An 18,184-nucleotide genomic window follows, 5' to 3' on the forward strand; every position below is an offset into this window, starting at 1 on the left:
CGGGGCTTTTACAATCGCCTTTTCTTAGTGCCAAAAGCTTCGGGAGGGTGGAGGCCTGTGCTGGATGTGAGCGCATTGAACCGCTTCGTGGAGAAGACAAAGTTCTCCATTAAGACTTCCAACTCGGTCCTTGCGGCTCTGCGTCCAGGAGATTGGATGGTCTCCCTCGACCTGCAGGACGCTTACTTTCACGTCCCCCTGCATCCTTCATCGAGAAAATATCTTCGATTCATGGTGCAGGGAAGGATTTACCAATTCAGGGCTTTGTGCTTCGGCCTCTCGACGGCTCCTCAGGTGTTTACGGCATTGATGAGGAACGTAGCAAGATGGCTACATCTGGAGGGGGTGAGAATATCACTCTACTTGGACGACTGGCTCATAAGAGCGAAGTCAAGACAGCAGTGTTTGGAGGACTTGGAAACAACTCTGGATCTAGTGAAATCTCTCGGATTGCTCGTGAACCTCGAGAAATCTCAGACGATCCCCAGCCAGGACATTGTCTATCTGGGGATTCGGATGGATTCTCGGGGTTTTCGAGCATTTCCATCCCAAGAAAGGATTGCTAGAGGATTGGAGAAGATCTCGGCCTTCCTAGAGAAAGAGCGAAGCTCAGCGAGGGAATGGCTCAGTCTTCTGGGCACCCTTTTGTCGCTAGAGCAGTTCGTTTCTCTGGGGAGGCTGCACATGAGACCTCTGCAGTTCTACCTGAGGAGAATGTGGAACAGGAAGACAGGAGAACTGGCAGATTCTTTTCCTCTACAAGAAAATATCAAGAGCCACTTGTGATGGTGGTTAAAACCTCTGATAAAGAACGAAGGAGTGTCCTTGTCTCTGCAGAACCCTCGCCTAGTGTTGTTCTCCGACGCCTCGGAAACAGGATGGGGAGCAACACTAGGTACGAAGGAAGTGTCAGGCATCTGGACGAAAGAACAGATGTCCTGGCACATAAATGCGAAAGAGCTTCTAGCCATTCATTTGGCTCTTGAGACATTTCGAAGAGGATGTCAGAGGCGTGGTGGTCCAGGTCAACTCGGACAACACCACGGCTCTGGCATATATCAGAAAGCAGGGGGGGACACACTCTTTCTCCCTGTACGAGTTAGCAAGAGCTCTATTAATCTGGGCGGAGGAACGAAAGACAGTACAGGCAGTCCCCGGTTTACGACGGTGTTGGCTTACGACGTTCCAAGGTTACGACGCTTGTCAATAGACGTTATTTCCAGGGTTACGACGCATGTTCCAGGGTTATGACGCATGTTCCAGTGTTACGACGCGTACAACGCTCATTTGGGAGATGAAATATGACACCAAAATTGCAAATTAATCGATATTTGAAGGTTTTTTTGATGAAAAATGCCATAAGAATGCAGTTTACATAGTTTTCAATGCACCCAAAGCATTAAAAGTAAGGTTTTCTTAGGATTTTTGACGATGTTCCGGCTTACGACAATTTTCGGCTTACGACGCGTCTCAAGAACGGAACCCCCGTCGTAACCCGGGGACCGCCTGTACTCCTAACAAGATTCGTTCAAGGAGGGAGGAATATAAGGGCAGACAGACTGAGCAGGAAGAACCAGGTCCTTCCTACAGAATGGACCCTTCATTCAGAAGTCTGCCAGAAACTGTGGTCTCTATGGGGGAAACCTCAAATAGATCTGTTTGCGACGTTCTTCTCCAGAAGGATGGAGAACTTCTGCTCGTTAGGGGAGGATCCCAGAGCCTTCGCAATCGATGCCCTTCTCATGGATTGGTCGGGCATAGATGCGTACGCTTTTCCCCCGTTCAAGATACTGGGGGAAGTGATAAGGAAGTTTGTGTCCTCAGAAGGAACGAGGATGACACTAATCGCTCCCTTTTGGCCCGCTTGAGAATGGTTCACAGAGGTACTGGAATGGACGGTGGACTTCCCCAGATCTCTTCCCGAAAGGACAGATCTGCTCAGACAACCCCACTTCGAGAGGTATCACAAAAATATCCACGCTCTTGCCCTGACTGCCTTTCGACTATCGAAAGATTGGTCAGAGCGAGAGGCTTTTCTCGCAAGGCTGCAAAAGCAATTGCAAGAGCACGAAGATCCTCTACCATGCGGATCTACCAATCGAAGTGAGAAGTCTTCTGTAGATGGTGTAAGGCGAAGAAGCTGTCCTCCTCCGATACCTCTGTGACCGAAATTGCCGATTTCCTTCTATATCTGAGAGAAGAATCTCAATTGGCAGTGTCTACGATAAAGGGGTATAGAAGCATGCTATCTGCCGTGTTCAGGAACAGGGGCCTGAACATAGAAGATAACAAAGACCTTCATGACTTGATACGATCTTTTGAAACATCAAAATCGAAAGCTTCGCTTTCCCCTAGTTGGAACCTAGACGTGGTTCTTAAGTACCTCACATCAGAGAAGTTCGAGCCTCCTCATCAAGCATCCTTCAGAGACATTACGAGGAAATGTATTTTTCTAATGGCTCTCGCTACTGCCAAGAGAGTCAGCGAATTGCAGGCTCTAGACTCGAGAGTGGGATTTAGAGGAGAGACTATAGTGGTATCTTTCCGGCCTTTATTTTTAGCAAAAAATGAAAAACTTTCGAGACCTTGGCCCAGGAGTTTTGAAGTTAAAGGACTTTCTCAACTTGTGGGAAAGGAACTTGAGAGGTCATTATGTCCGGTCAGAGCCTTAAAATTTTACCTGCAGAGGAAGAAACAGCTGCAAGGTTGCAATCAAAGTCTCTAGTGTGCGGTTAAGGACCCTAAGAGACCGATGTCAAAAAACGCCTTAGCCTTTTTCGTTAGAAACGTGATTACTGAGGCACACATGAAATGCAAAAGTGAATACATACTTTGCAGCTTTGAGAGTAAAAGCGCATGAGGTACGTGCAGTTGCTACATCGATATCTTTCAACAAGAACATGTCGATGAAAAATATCTTAGCAGCGACGTACTGGAGGTGCAATTCGGTGTTTGCCTCCCATTATTTAAAGGATGTAAGGGTAACATATGAGAGATGCTTCTCTCTGGGTCCGTATGTACTATCAGCGGATACAGTGCTGGGTGAAGGAGATAAGACTGATCCTTAATTTTTTGTTTAGTTTTGATTTTAAAATAATTTGGTATTGAATTTTAAGGTTGTTTGAAAGGTGGTTGGGGATAACTCCTTTCAATCTTAGTACTAATCCACGGTTAGGATCGGGTGATCGGGATCGGTGTTGTACTCCTTTGTTATGCCATTAGGCATAGGTGTATTGTCATGTAAGTGGATAAGACCCCATTGACAAAGGCCATCAGGTTCTGTCGAGTAAGTGGATAAGACCCCATCGGCAGTCCTCACAAGAGCTGTTAGCCATAGGTCACATCCTCGCTGAGGCTCTTGAGGCGAAGCAGACTTCTAAGCAGTAGCTATGAAATCTTCCGCCAAAACAGGTAGGAACCAGGGTATTTTTATTTTTATTACCTACAACGTATTTTGTTTACCTGTCTAATCAGTAATTAGCTGTCTCTTACCCTCCGTCAAAGGTGCCAATCAGCTAAGTATATATCTGACAGGGAAGTTGAATGTATGAAAATGATATTGTTATAGTACAATAAAGTTTCATACATACTTACCTGGCAGATATATACGATTAAATGGCCCACCCAGCCTCCCCTCAGGAGACAGGTGGAAGAGAAAATCTGGTTCTAGAACGGTAATGGTTCCTATTCCTGCCACCCAGCGGCAGGGCGGTAGATCACCTGACCTACCTGTAGCGTGAGCCGCGAAGTTCGAATTTCTGTCGGGGACGACGGAGTCTATAGCTAAGTATATATCTGCCAGGTAAGTATGTATGAAACTTTATTGTATAATAACAATATCATTTTTAATTGCTATTGAATTAAATTGAATATAGAATTTAGGCCAAAGGCCAAGCACTTGGACCTATGAGGTCATTCATCACTGAACTGGAAATTGACAGTAAAAGGTTTGAAAGTTGAAAAGTATACTGGCGAAAACTTCGCAGTTGCACTGTGAATCGAGTGTCAGGAGAGGGTGGAAAATAAGATGAAGAACGAGTATATGAAAGGAGGTACAGTAAAAGGGATGAAAGGGGTTGCAGCTGGGGGCCAGAAGGCATGCTGCAAAGATCCCTAAGTAATGCCTACAGTGAACGGCATGAGGTCCACTGATGCTGCTACCTCCCTACAAGGTTTTTTAATTGCGATTGCATGGACAGTTACTTCACTTAAAATGTGGGACTTAGTCTAAGAGTTCTGGACCTCTGCCATGGTTGTCAACCAGCTTCTGTTGGGAGATTATTTTATGTAAATCCTTATATATCTGGAGGAGAATTCCATGCCAGTTACAATACAGATTTGAAGGGACTCATACTGTCAGATTGTTAGGATATGATTAAGTAATCTTGTAGCTTGAATTTTTTTGCCATTCCTTTCTTTTGAATCTCAGTACTGCTGACCTGCAAGGCTGACATTAAGTCACTGGACTGTGGTCCCAACAGGAATGATTTTTCCACCTGTTAAATCATGTAACAGACTTGCCTGGGTAATTTTGGTTATTTTTTAAATGCCACCAACTTCGCTGTATGTAGTCTGTTTCATTGTAGCCTTGTTGCTGAACCCTCAGCCTTGATGAAGGTGTTTCAATCTGTGTGATACCTGCAGTCAGTCACAGTCAAGATTTCTACATCCTTCCTGCAAATAATTAGTCAGATTTTTCGTCAAACAGCTTAAACTCTTTTTATGGTTATTTTTAGAAGGATCTTCCATGTGTGTATGTATCATCAGTCCTAGTCTAGTGGATTTGATTTCCATATGAGACATGAAAAGCCCCTCACAAATTCATGCAGCCAAAAGACCTCTTTAGGACTTACGGTGGAAGATACTTCATCCTGTAGTAAGGACTCAATGTCATGATCATTATCATGAATTTTTTTCTTATTTCATATTTTTCTTTTATGGAGTTAGACATTAATTAAACCTACCTCTCTTTGCTCTTTTTTTGTTTGATGCAGTATCTGCTTGAATTCTTATCTGGTCCTTTGTGATCTGAGGTTTTCTGGTGGCTATGTATTGCAGCTTCCATGTCTGCTGCCTCTCTTAGTGACTGCTTTACTTTGCATCACTTGCCCAAAATTTCAAGATAAAGGAGAAATTAATTTTCCAACCACAGTACACCACAACTCACAGCTATTTCATGTTGGAATATAAAAACTGTAGTGCAAAATCTTGTGGTGGAGCCACATGAATATAGTAAAAGATATGCTTCTTTCAATGATTTGCCATTGAAGAAAGTTTTCTTAGATCTTTTAGGTGTAAAAGTTAGTTACAAGTACATAGGTGTCAGCTCAAGTAACCCATATGAGTAGAGATAGTCCCCGATGTGTTCGGATCCCACAATTAAGCTGTAGGTCCTATTGCTAGGTAACCAATTGGTTTCTAGCTACGTAAAAATATCTAATCCTTCAGGCCAGCCCTAGGAGAGCTGTTAATCAGCTCAGTGGTCTGGTAAAACTAAGATATACTTAAGTCCCCACTGTGATAATTTTTCTTGAGGTTTTGGCCAAGATATAAGTTCTAGCAGAGTGGATTGAATGATGGCCATTTTTGTAGTTCCAGCTCTGCAGGACATTGTTAGGAGAGTATGGATTTCTGTGTCTAACAAGAGGAATTTTTACATGTAAATAACTGGGACTTGCATAGGTTCCTCATACTTTTTTTTTTCACTTACTGCTCTGCGTGGGATAAATTTACAACATCCCATTCTGGAGAGAAAGTGATCTCAAAGCAAAAAGTATCCTCTCATGGGGTCAGTGTGAAGGAAGTTCAAAAGCTTCGTTTGTGTCTGGGCTTCATAAGTTGAATATTTTTGGAAGTATTGGTGAACATGTTTTCTTTAAGGGTTTATAGATTCAATTTTGATACACCCGGTCATTTCTCCTCCATCTTTTCCACTTAGGGGCTATTGCCATTGGTGCACCTCACATGGTGTGCTGTATGCATTACTAAAGGATGTTTTAGCATCCCTAGACCCCAGGTACATCTACATTTTAGCATTTTATCTTACATTAATTTCTGCTTCCTTACTTCAATCTGGTGGCCAGTACAATCTGTTACTTCCTAGTGCAACGGAGGGATTTTTTTCCCATTTCCATCTGTAGATCTTTGTGCTTGATTTCCTTTGTCTTGGATCTCTTTATCTTGGTGTCCAATTACTCCATCTTCCTCATTTTGCCGTCTTGAGGGCTGAATGTCTGAAAGTGCCCCAGTGGTTGGCTCGATAGCCTTATTTTAATAAATAAGTCAATCAGTCAATTATTTCTCATATCCTTGAGCATATACTGATGTCAGCTCAGCCAATCTGTATCCAGTTCTGTTGCACACATTCATAGTAATATGGTAATACATATGTACAGACTTTGTTTGGACCACTTGTGTGTTAGTACTGAAGATCGAAAATGGCTTGACTGTAGCATAGTAATAAAAAAAACATATCTTCTTACAAGGACTAGGATTTTATTGAAAAATAATTCACAGAGAAATTACAGATCAAAATTACCTACATATGAAACAAATATCTTTATGTTGATATCAAGTCAGCAAGTACAGTTTATAGGATAAAAAAGTCTGTACTTTCCCCTTAGGCATTAATTTTTATTTTCAAGATATACAAACATTTCTGCATTGAATTGGGAGTAGTCTTCCAATCTACACATGCTTGTTATAAACTGTGATCTCTCCACTCTCCAAATTAGAGAAAAACCATGGTCAGTGACTACAAGATCCTCCTAGTGGTGAGGTCTCGCCCAATAAGTTTACTAATGAATGATTAATTCTTTTTTAGTTAGCTACCTGGCATGTGATGTAACTGCTCAAATTATGACTCAAGACTTTAAGTACTAATAAGTTTTGGTCACTAGTACAAAATTCAAATAATTTTTATGTCAAGTGTTTGGCTATTCCTATATGACATATAGGAACAGTAAGTTTGATCCAAAGTGTTCTATGTCAAGAAAATTATGGTATAGATGAGATTCTGGATCTGATTGCTCTCCCTCTCCCCCCATGGTTGAATGTTTTTTTTCTACATGCTTAATGATGTTAGAGTTTTGGAGGCTAATAAGATAGTCTGCGAGTTTGACCATCATGTCCTTTTCTGGTACTTTGTCATATCTTGTTTCAGAATTTAAACAAGGAATTACATGAAAACTTATACATTTCTGTTTTACTTTTTGATTTTCAATTAGTGATATCAGATAGGAAAGGATCCTAAAGTAGCATCCATTTTTCAATGTTCTATTTGGTAAGTTCCATCACGTTAAGTTTAAATTTGCAGTGCATCCTGTGTGGTGTATGTAGTTAAAAGGAACAATTGTAAAACTTTCAAAAGTCCCTTTAACAACTACTGATAATTGTAGTATACAGGCACAATTGTGCACATTGGAATTTAAAAAAGGCAATAAAAGAGATATACATAATGATACTGTTGTTGTTGCTGTACTTGTCATTTTACTATACACAATACTGAGCTATGTATGATATTTATGATGTACCACAAAAGCAGAAAATAATGGACGGGTAGCGGAGAGAAGACCACCTCCTGACAATCCACCATCTCGACCGCCACCGCCAAGATCACCCGTACCACAGCGACCCCCACCCCCCAGCTCTCAGCAGGCCCCTGGTGAGTACATTACAGGCGGTCCCCGGGTTTTACGACGGGGGTTCCGTTCTTAAGACGCGTCGTAACCCGAAAATCGTCGTAAGCCGGAACGACGTTCTTGAAAACATGTCCACAGGGAAAATTTCACTACTAATTGCAATTTTTCTTAGGGCTTATCTCTAAAATTATCACTAATTTACTTTTTTCATGTGCAACACTGTGTATTCTTCCAAATTACTGTATATTTTCATTAAAATACAAGAGAGAGAGAGAGAGAGAGAAAAAGAAAAAAAAAATAACTCCTTACGGTTTCAATAGATTGAAATGAGTCTGTAGGCAAAAACTTTTCCCCCATCCATAAACACATATATTTCTCCAGAGAAGAGAGAAAGAGAGGACTGTGCAATTATGTTTGTCTGTCTATCAATTCTTTTGCTGAGAGCGAGAGAGATAAAAGGAAGAAATAGAAACACCAAATGTATGACAAGTATCTTGTGGAGAGAGAGAGAGAGAGAGAGAGAGGAGAGAGAGAGAGAGAGAGTTGTCCTCACAGTATTTAAAAGAGAGAATTGGAATGATTATTGTATTTAAAATACTCAGATATGAATATTGTACTTACAGTTAATAAGTATTATTATTGGAAAATATTAATGATAAACTTATTACATACATGTCCATGAAAATGATCTCATCTCAGTAAAGAGAGAGAGAGAGAGAGCGAGAGAGAGGAGAAGGAGAGAGAGGAGAGAGAGAGAGAGAGAATTACTAAAAACCATTAAATTCGTTGCCCATTGTATGGCATTAAGCTCCGAGTGTCACTCGAGTTGAGTTAGGGAAATGATACAGAAAAAGACAAAGGGAAGAATTTTCTTTTGAAATTAGTTATGGTATTATTACTACTTCTATTATTATTATTATTATCATTATTATTATTATTATTATTATTTGAAAATATAATAAACACATGCATCTACCATAAAAATTCTCTCATCTCAGTAAGAAAGAGGAATTATCCTTACAAGTGAAATGGAAAGGTCATTTTCATCTCTTAAAAATACGACCATTATGAATTTTGTAATTAAAGTTTTATTATTATTATTATTATTATTATTATTATTATTATTATTATTAGTTATTATTAAATAACTGAAATTATCAATAAACATTTTACATACTAGTACCATAAAAATTCTTATATCTCGGTAAAGAAGAGAGAGAGAGAGAGAGTGTGTTTATCTCTCTCTGTTCTCTCAAAAAAATACTTATAAACGCTTCCAGCGAAAGAGAGGGATTGAGTTACCACAATGACACATTATTATCTTGTGTGCAAAAGAGAGAGAGAGAGAGAGAGAGAGAGAGAGAGAGAGAGAGAGAGAGAGATGAGATAGAGACGAGAGAGAGAGAAGAGAGTTAACCTTAATTAAAAGTGACATGGATAGATTAGTACGTATTGTATTTCTTTAAATACTATCACATATGAATTTTGTAATTACAGTTATTATTATTATTATTATTATTATTATTATTATTATTATTATTATTATTATTATTTGAAAGTATTAAAAACAAATAGTACAAGTACATAAAAAATCTCGAGTCTCAGTAAATGAGAGAGAGAGAGAGAGAGAAGAGGGGGGGGGGGGAAATTTCAGGACCACGTCATTGCAACACTGCAGCTCTTCCCCCCAACTCTTCCCCCAACTCTTCCCCTCGGGCTGTCACAGAACTTGATATATCTGACAGTTTTAGTACCTGCATCTGAGGAAAAGGTTACAGAGAAGACTGGGATTTCCTTCATTCTTCCATAATTTTTTAAATATAAGCTAAAATCTTACTAATTCACTATGGTATTTTCTTTATTGAATTGATATTATTGCTGTATAAATTAATATTAATATTTGAAAATAGTAAATCATTTCTTTATCATACAAAAAACATACATCTTTGTAGTAGAGAGAGAGAGAGAGAGAGAGAGAGAGAGACGAGAGAGAGACGAGAGGAGAGAGGAAGAGAGAGAGAGGAGAGAGAGAGGAGAGAGAATTATTATTTTTATGGAGGATACCGAGTTACTGACAGCTATAATGAAACATTGTAATGTAATATTTAAAACAGAAGAAGAATTCTAAAAAATACATATGTATTTGTTGGCTTCATGATCGCAGTCTGATAATTTTATATTTTTATGAAATGTATTTAGTCATGAAAATAAACATCAAAATACACTAATTAGTGATTATTTTCATCAGAAAATACAGAGAGAGAGAGAGAGAGAGAAACTGTGCTAAACTATAAAGGATTCTTATCATAGTTTGTGTTTTTTAAAGCGTTGTAAACTCGGAGCGTCGGAAGCGTCAGCGTCGTAACCTCGGAAACAAGCGTCGTAACCCAGGGCGGATTTTTCAATTAATATTTAAGAAAAAGCGTCGTAACCTCGGAACGTCGTAAGCCGGGACCCGTCGTAACCCGGGGACCGCCTGTATAGTGATTACAAAACTGATATTTGTGTTTATTTATTCACCTTTGGGAGTTTGGATGTTACAGGGAGGAGTGATCAGAGCATTGCAAAAGATGTGAAGGTTTTTTATTAGGCAATATTAATTCTGAGCTTGCTTGATATACAAGAAGTTATGTTAGAAATCTGCTGTTTCTCAGGTCTCTACTTTTAGCAATTTATTGATTACTTGTACTCTTTTGGACTAAGCTGAATTGTTTCACCCTATAAAAACAGAACATGCCACTTTTTGAAGGAATGTACAGAATTGTTTCCAGATATTTGTTAGGAGTTATACTCTTGAATGGATATGTAAAATAAATATGGGAAACAATGAGCTAATTATTGTTATTGGTTTTACAACCATAGAATTATAATTACAGTGGGCTACCACCCCGAGATACAAAATTAATCCGTTCCGAGGCGGCCTTCGTTTATCATGAGCTTTTTGTATCTTGGACCGCATTTTACATGTAAAATGGCTAATCCGTTCCAAGCCCTCCAAAAACACCCCAGTAAATTTCATAATGAAGCTAAATTGACCTATAAACAATGAAATACTACAACAATTTGGACCCTTCAATACGTAACTTAATACGTACTGCTAATACAGGCGGTCCCCGGTTACGACAGGGGTTCCGTTCTTGAGACACGTCGTAAGCCAAAAGTCATCGTAAGCCGGAACATCGTCAAAAAATCCAAACTAAGAAAACCTTAATTTTAATGCTTTGGGTGCATTGAAAACTCTGTAAACTGCATTCTTATGGCATTTTTCATCAAAAAAACCTTCAAATATTGATTATTTTGCATTTTCGGTGTCATATTTCATCTCCCAGATGAGCGTTGTAACCCTGGAACATGTATCGTAACCCTGGAATATGCGTCGTAACCCTGGAAATAACGTCTTGACAAGCGTTGTAACCTCGGAACGTCGTAAGCCGACACCGTCGTAACCCGGGGACTGCCTGTATACCTGTAAATAAAGTGTATTAGTGTACATGGTATACAAGAAATACTGTACGTATGTAGTAAAATGTGGAAGCTTACCTTTCGAGTGAGGCTATCTCCGAAAGTGGCGACAGAGGAGGAGGACAAACGGCAGATACGTACGTACACTTAACTTTACAAAACACAATAAAAAAAATGTAAGGAAAACATACATAAACGAAACTTTACGAAACACATTAACAAAATTGTAACACTTAACTTTACAAAAAACTAAAATTAAAAATTTTTTTTGTCTTTTGATTTTTACATTTTTGTTTTACTTTTTTTTTTTTTTTTTTTTTTTTTTTTTTTTTAATTTTTTTTTTTTTTTTTTTTATAATACGAAATTTCAACTTCTTCACCACTTTCAACTTTCTGTTTTTTAGCATCACTTGGTTCTTCCTTTTGTTCATGCCACTTACCTGACAGATATATATATAGCTGTATTTTCTGAAGTCCGACAGAATTTCAAAACTCGCGGCACACGCAGTGGGCGGCCAGGTGGTAGTACCCATTCCCGCCGCTGGGAGGCGGATATCAGGAACCATTCCCATTTTCTATTCATATTTTTTCTGTCGCCGGTCGGTAAACAACTGTTTACAGACCTCTGCTCAGGATTTTTTGGATTTGACTCGCTTTTAAGTATCTGATTGGTTTTTTGGTATTGAATTGGATTGTTGAATTGGCATGCGGGACGCTCGGTCAGGACCGCTTAGGCAAGGGACGCTATGGCAGGGGACGCTTGGCAGGGACGCTTGGGCAGGACGCTTGGCAGGACGTTCGGCAGGACGCTCGACAGGACGCTTGTCAGGACGCTCGGCAGGACGCTAGGCAGGACGTTCGTCAGGACGCTCGCCAGGACGCTCGACAGGACGCTCGGCAGGACGCTCGCCAGGACGCTCGGCAGGACGCTTGGCAGGAAGCTCGCATGGACGTTCAGGGCTCTTTTCAAGACGCTTTTGGGGACTCCGACCAAGAAGTCGTACCCCAAGACGCTAGTTTGCGCGCACAGGCACGTATTCCAGCGAAAATTGTCTTCCCTTCCCTTTCGTTTAGAAACGCAGGACGCTTATCTGGCAAGTGAGGATGCCTCGGGTGGCGATAGGGACGCTCGTCCTCGTCAGGAAGCTCTACCTGCTTCAAGTAGTAAGCATCATAGAGAGGACAGCCGAAATAAGGCTTCATCTAGCAAGGATAGGGGTCCTTTGATTAAGTCAAGACCCGACATTAGGACGCCCTCTCCGGACAGGCGGTCTCCGCTTCCGTGTAGAGAAGAAGGAGAGCTGAGTAGTTCGGCTGACTCGGTTGAAGAGGAACCTTCTGCGGCCCCTTCAATTTCAGACTACAAAGTTCTCGTGCGGCTGTTGCGTTCTTCTTTCGAAGACAAGTTTCAGCCTGCAGCTCCCAAGTCTCCTCCTTCGCAGTTTCATCATCTAAAACTGGTAAAACCCCGGAGTTTGTGGAGATGAAAACTTCGCTCTCCACTAAACGTGCGTTTAAGAAACTCCAAGATTGGATGGTACGAAGGAGAGATCAAGGCAAGACGACTTTCGCCTTGCCTCCAGCTAGACTTCAGAGGAAAAATGGGGGCATTTGGTATAGACCAACCAAAGAAGAAGTAGGAGTTCGTATCCCTTCTTCAGCTCAAGGAGATTTCTCCAGCTTGGTGGATTCGCAGAGGAGGTCTCTTTTATCCTCTGCTAAAGTGACCTGGACCTTACGGGACGATGGACCATCATTTGAAGGGTCTGCTCCGGACTCTTGAAGTGTTCAACTTCCATTGACTGGTGTTTGGGAGTTCTGGATCTACAAGCGAGAAGCCCAGAATCTCTCAGTCTGGGGGAGCTGTCCAGCGTGTTAGCATGTATGGACAAAGCGTCAGGGATGGTTCGGAAGAGATCGTTTCTCATTTTGGAACGGCCTTATTGAAAAAGAGAGCTTTGCTGTGCAATTTCACAGCTCGTTCGGTAACTCCAGCTCAGAAAGCGGATTTGCTGTTTTCTTTTTCCTCTTTTCGAACCATCTCTTCCCCCAGACTTTAGTAAAGGACCTGACTAACAGTTTGCAGGAGAAGGCAACGCAGGACCTTTTGGCCCAGTCTACAAGACGTTCGACAGTACCTTCAACCTCTTCAGCTGCGGTTCGACCGCCGAAGAAGGTTAAGCCCTTTCGTGGGGCTCCCCCCTCGAGAGCAGCTCCTCGAGGGAGAGGGTTTCACGAGGAAGAGCTTCCTTTAAGTCAAAGCCTTCCAAGTGAGAAGCATGTCCTTCAGACACCAGTCGGAGCCAGACTGAAGTTTTTTGCGGGAGCGTGGAGAGAGAGGGACTCGGACTCTTGGTCCCTCAAGATCGTGGAGCAGGGGTACAAGATCCCCTTTTTAGATCTTCCTCCTCTTTCTACGACTCCCAGAGACCTTTCTCCATCCTATCAGGGAGAGAAGAAGAAAGTATTATTCGATCTCCTTCAACAAATGATCGAGAAAAGAGCGGTGGAACAAGTCGCGGACCTGGGGTCCCCAGGTTTTTTACAACAGGATTTTCCTAGTGCCAAAGCAGTCGTCAGGGTGGCGTCCAGTTCTAAGATGTAAGCAGGCTCAATCTTTTCGTGGAAAAGACCAAATTCACGATGGAGACGCCTCATTCTGTTCTGGGAGCCTTGAGACCGGGCGACTGGATGGTGTCCTTGGACTTGCAGGACGCGTACTTCCACATCCCAATCCACCCTCTTTCAGAAAGTATCTAAGGTGGTCTTAGACAAAAATGTGTGGCAGTTCAGAGCTATGTGTTTCGGGCCTGACCACGGCTCCAATGGTGTTCACTGTAGTCATGAAGAACGTGGCGAGGTGTCTACACTCTTCGGGGATAAGAGTTTCCCTGTACCTCGACGACTGGTCGATCAGAGCGTACGTCGAGAGAGAAGTGTCTGAAGGACTTGCAGTTCACTTTAGCCCTAGCAAAGTCCCTGGGACTTCTGGTCAACCTCGAAAAGTCGCATCTGACCCAACACAGTCCATCGTGTATCTGGGGATTCAGATGGATTCAGTGGCTTTTCGAGCGTTTCCGTCCCAGGAACGTCAGCGGCTAGGCTTAGAAAAGATCTCAGCCTTCCTAGGGAAAAGAGACTTGCTCGGCGAGGGAATGGATGAGTCTGCTGGGAACCATTCCTCGCTAGAAAGGTTTGTTTCCTTGGGAAGACTGCACCTCAGGCCTCTCCAATTTTTCCTTGCGGACGAGTGGAAGGCCAAGGACGATCTCAATGCAATATTGAGAATATCGCTTCCGATAAAGAACCATCTAAGATGGTGGTTGGACCCTCAGAAGCTTCAGGAAGGTGTGTCCCTAAGTCTTCTGAGCCCCGACCTAGTGTTGTTCTCCGACGCTTCCATCACGGGCTGGGGAGCAACACTAGGAGGGAAGGAAGTGTCAGGCTCCTGGAGAGGGGAACAGGTAGCCTGGCATATAAATGTCAAAGAAACTGGCAGCAATATTTCTGTCCCTGCAGTTCTTCGAAAGGAGTTTGAAGAACAAGATTGTTCAGGTAAACTCGGACAATACCACAGCACTCGCTTATCTAAAAAATCAGGGAGGAACACACTCCAGAACTTTGTTTTCCCTGGCGAGAGAGATTCTGCTGTGGCAAAGAGAAGAAATGTGACAATCCTGACGAGGTTCATTGCAGGAGTGCAAAACGTCAGGGCAGATCTTCTCAGTCGTCGGGAACAAATCCTACCGACGGAATGGACTTGAACGAAGACGTGTGTCGAGACCTTTGGACGTTGTGGGGACGTCCGCAGGTCGACTTATTCGCGACGTCAAGGACCAAGAGACTTCCTCTTTATGCTCCCCGGTCCTGGATCCAGAAGCGATCGCAGTAGATGCGTTGCTTTGGAATTGGACGGGTCTAGACCTGTACGCCTTCCCACCATTCAAGATTTTGGGGGAAGTCATGAGGAAGTTTGCGGCCTCAGAAAGGGACGAGGTTGACCCTGATCGCTCCGATGTGGCCAGCGAGAGAATGGTTCACAGAGGTCATGTCTTTCCTTGTAGACTTTCCAAGGACATTGCCCTGGAGGAAAGATCTAACTCAAACAGCCTCACTTCGAATTTAAAGGTTCACCAAAAAACCTCTCCGCTCTGGGTCTGACTGCGTTCAGACTATCGAAAAGTTGGCCAGAGCGAGAGGTTTTTCGAAAGCAGCTGCGAGAGCAATCGCACATGCAAGACGTGCTTCCACAAGAGCTGTTTACCAATCGAAGTGGGCTTCCTTCAGGGCATGGTGTAAAAAGGAGGGAGTTTCCTCTTCCTCGACCTCTGTGAACCAGATAGCTGATTTTCTGCTCTTTCTCAGGAATGTGCAGAAATTAGCGGTCCCTACCATCAAGGGATAACAAAAGCATGTTGTCAGCGGTTTTTAGGCACAGAGGCCCTTGACCTTTCTGACAACAAGGACATTCATGACCTTTTAAAATCTTTCGAGACTTCGAAGATTCCTCAAATGAGACCTCCGTCATGGAACCTTGACGTGGTTCTTAAATTCCTTATGTCAAGTCCTTTCGAACCGCTTCAGGCAGCGTCTCTTCGAAACTTGACAAGGAAGGCTCTTTTCCTAACTTCTCTTGCGACGGCTAAGAGAGTTAGTGAAATTCAAGCGTTTAGTAATTTAATGGGATTCAAAGGAGACAATGCTGTCTGCTCGTTGAACCCAACTTTCTTGGCGAAGAATGAAAATCCTTCGAAACCCTTGGCCGAAAACTTTCGAGATCAAGGGTATGTCAAGTCTGGTGGGCCAAGAACCAGAGAGAGTCCTGTGCCCGGTCAGGGCTCTCAAGTTCTATGTACATAAAAACAAAACAAAAAGGGGTAAGAGGTCCCTCAGGTAATCTCTGGTGCTCCGTGAAGAGACCAGAGTTACCTTTATCGAAGAATGCTGTTGCTTTCTTTCTAAGGGACGTCATTAAGGAGGCTCATTCATCTTTCCAGAAGACTGATTTGAGCCTCTTACGAGGTGAAAGCGCACGAAGTTCGAGCTGTCGCTACCTCTCTTGCCTTCCAAAAGAACATGTCAATCAAGGACATTCTTGATTGCACCTTTTGGAGGAGTAACTCCGTCTTCGCCTCACATTACCTAAGGGATGTGAGAACGATTTACGACGATTGGTAATTCAACTGGGGCCATACGTTTCTGCGGACACAGTCTTGGGGTCCGGAAGTAGCTCTGTCCCCTATCCCTTAGTTAGGATTAGGTTTAGTTTTGGTTGTTGTGTTTTTAGGTTGTGGTGAGTCTTATGTGAAGATCTCCCATCCTTTAGTTAGTTTAAGGGGGTTTTTTGTTTTTGAATGAAAGTTGGTCAGGTGGTGGTCAGTTGCTTCGTTGCCCTCATATGTATGGCCTCGATGGTCTTGTCACGTTGAGGTCTCGTACCCGTTGACAGATCATCCAGAGCGCACCAGCACTACAGGTCTCCACCTGGCTGGCAACTCTGATTAAAGCAAAAGCAGCCTTAAGTGACAGTAATCACATAGTCTACTTTGCAAACAGGTGAGGAACCAAGATGTATATCATCTACTTAATTTAAGTTTCCTAAAAAATCCTATTCTGTCTCTTCCCACCATCCGAAGGTGGGATTCAGCTATATATATATCTGTCAGGTAAGTGGCATGAACAAAATGTTATTGTTATTATGCAATTAAGTTTGTTCATACTTACCTGGCAGATATATATAATTAAATTGGCCCGCCCTCCGTCCCCTCAGGGAAGACAGTGGCATTAATAAATATGAATAGACAAAAATGGGAATAGGTTCCTTGATATCCGCCTCCCAAGCGGCGGGAATGGGTACTACCACCTGGCCGCCCACTGCGTGTGCCGCGAGTTTTGAAATTCTGTCGGACTTCAGAAAATACAGCTCTATATATATCTGCCAGGTAAGTATGAACAAACTTAATTGTATAATAACAATAACATTTTGTACATGCAACTTCCCCGGCAGATATATACTTAGCTTATGTCTCTGACGTCCGACAGAAATTCGAATTTCGCGGCACACGCTGCAGGTAGGTCAGGTGATCTACCCCCCTGCCGCTGGGTGGCAGGAATAGGAACCGTTCCCGTTCTAGAACCAGATTTTCTCTGTCGTGGTAGTGTCAACATATGTTGTTGCTACCTCCTGACTTGTTTTTCGTTTTTCATCGCCATCGATCTTCTGGGCTGTCTTTTGCAGGGAAGTACTGGGTCTTTGGTTCGGCATACGCTTTTATTAACTTTTTAATGAATTTGGCTTCGAAAATTTCGAAGAATATATGACGTGTAACTACCGAAATTTTCGGTAGACACTCACATAGTTTGCAAGAAAGGGAAATATTAATATTTATTCATTAATATGTGTAATAAGTGTTAGAATTGATTGAGGAAATATACTGACTTCCTACTTTAGGGGAGTCGGTAAAGCATGTAACTAGATACGTTTCTTTTAAAAGTTTTTAGAAACTCGTACTAACGAGCAATTAGAGTATTAACAGTACTAGTAGTGTTGCATCCTCATCACCTTCTTACTTCGCAGAAACTTCAAATTCATAAATTGCAATTTGAAGACAAGGATTGTGGCGCAAAATTCGAGCTATTGAAAGGTAAGAAGTGATTACTAGTGTTCCCCATTGCAGTGGAGGGTGCGTCTGATCGGCTCTGTCGCTCCCAGGCCTAGACCTCTTTCAAGCTCCCAAGCCCAGGGGAGAAGGAATGTCGAAAGCCGTAAGGGGGGTTTCATGAGATCCCCACCGGTCAGGCGTCCCCTCGGCAGGTTCTGTAGAGCGTCCCAGACTGCCAAGGATAGCCATTGAAAAGGCATCCTTAAAAAAGTGCGTCTCTTCATCTTACACATCCGAGAAGACGAAGAATGTATATGTTTTGATGATCTAGCGCGTTCTCTGAAAACTAAGAGAACACTGAGCAAGAGCCAGCCAGGAACTTAGGAAGCCGCGTTCCAGCAAGCTAGCGTGAGCCACGCTTCCAACAGCCAGCAGCGAGCCGCGTTCTAGAAAACAGACTAGCGCGAGCCGCGTTCCTAC

The 18,184-nt window shown here is 42.5% G+C and overlaps 1 protein-coding gene across 1 annotated transcript in view; it reads left to right on the plus strand.

The window, feature by feature from the left end:
* Positions 1-18,184, plus strand: part of LOC135218836 (cyclin-G-associated kinase-like) — a gene marked incomplete in the record, with an annotated part of 495,799 nt that overhangs the window by 122,293 nt on the left and 355,322 nt on the right. Inside the window, 1 exon segment of the mRNA XM_064255283.1 lies at positions 7,541-7,663. Coding sequence (XP_064111353.1) covers positions 7,541-7,663 — 123 coding nt within the window.

Source organism: Macrobrachium nipponense, chromosome 1 (genome assembly GCF_015104395.2).
Source record: "Macrobrachium nipponense isolate FS-2020 chromosome 1, ASM1510439v2, whole genome shotgun sequence".
Classification (NCBI taxonomy): domain Eukaryota; kingdom Metazoa; phylum Arthropoda; class Malacostraca; order Decapoda; family Palaemonidae; genus Macrobrachium; species Macrobrachium nipponense.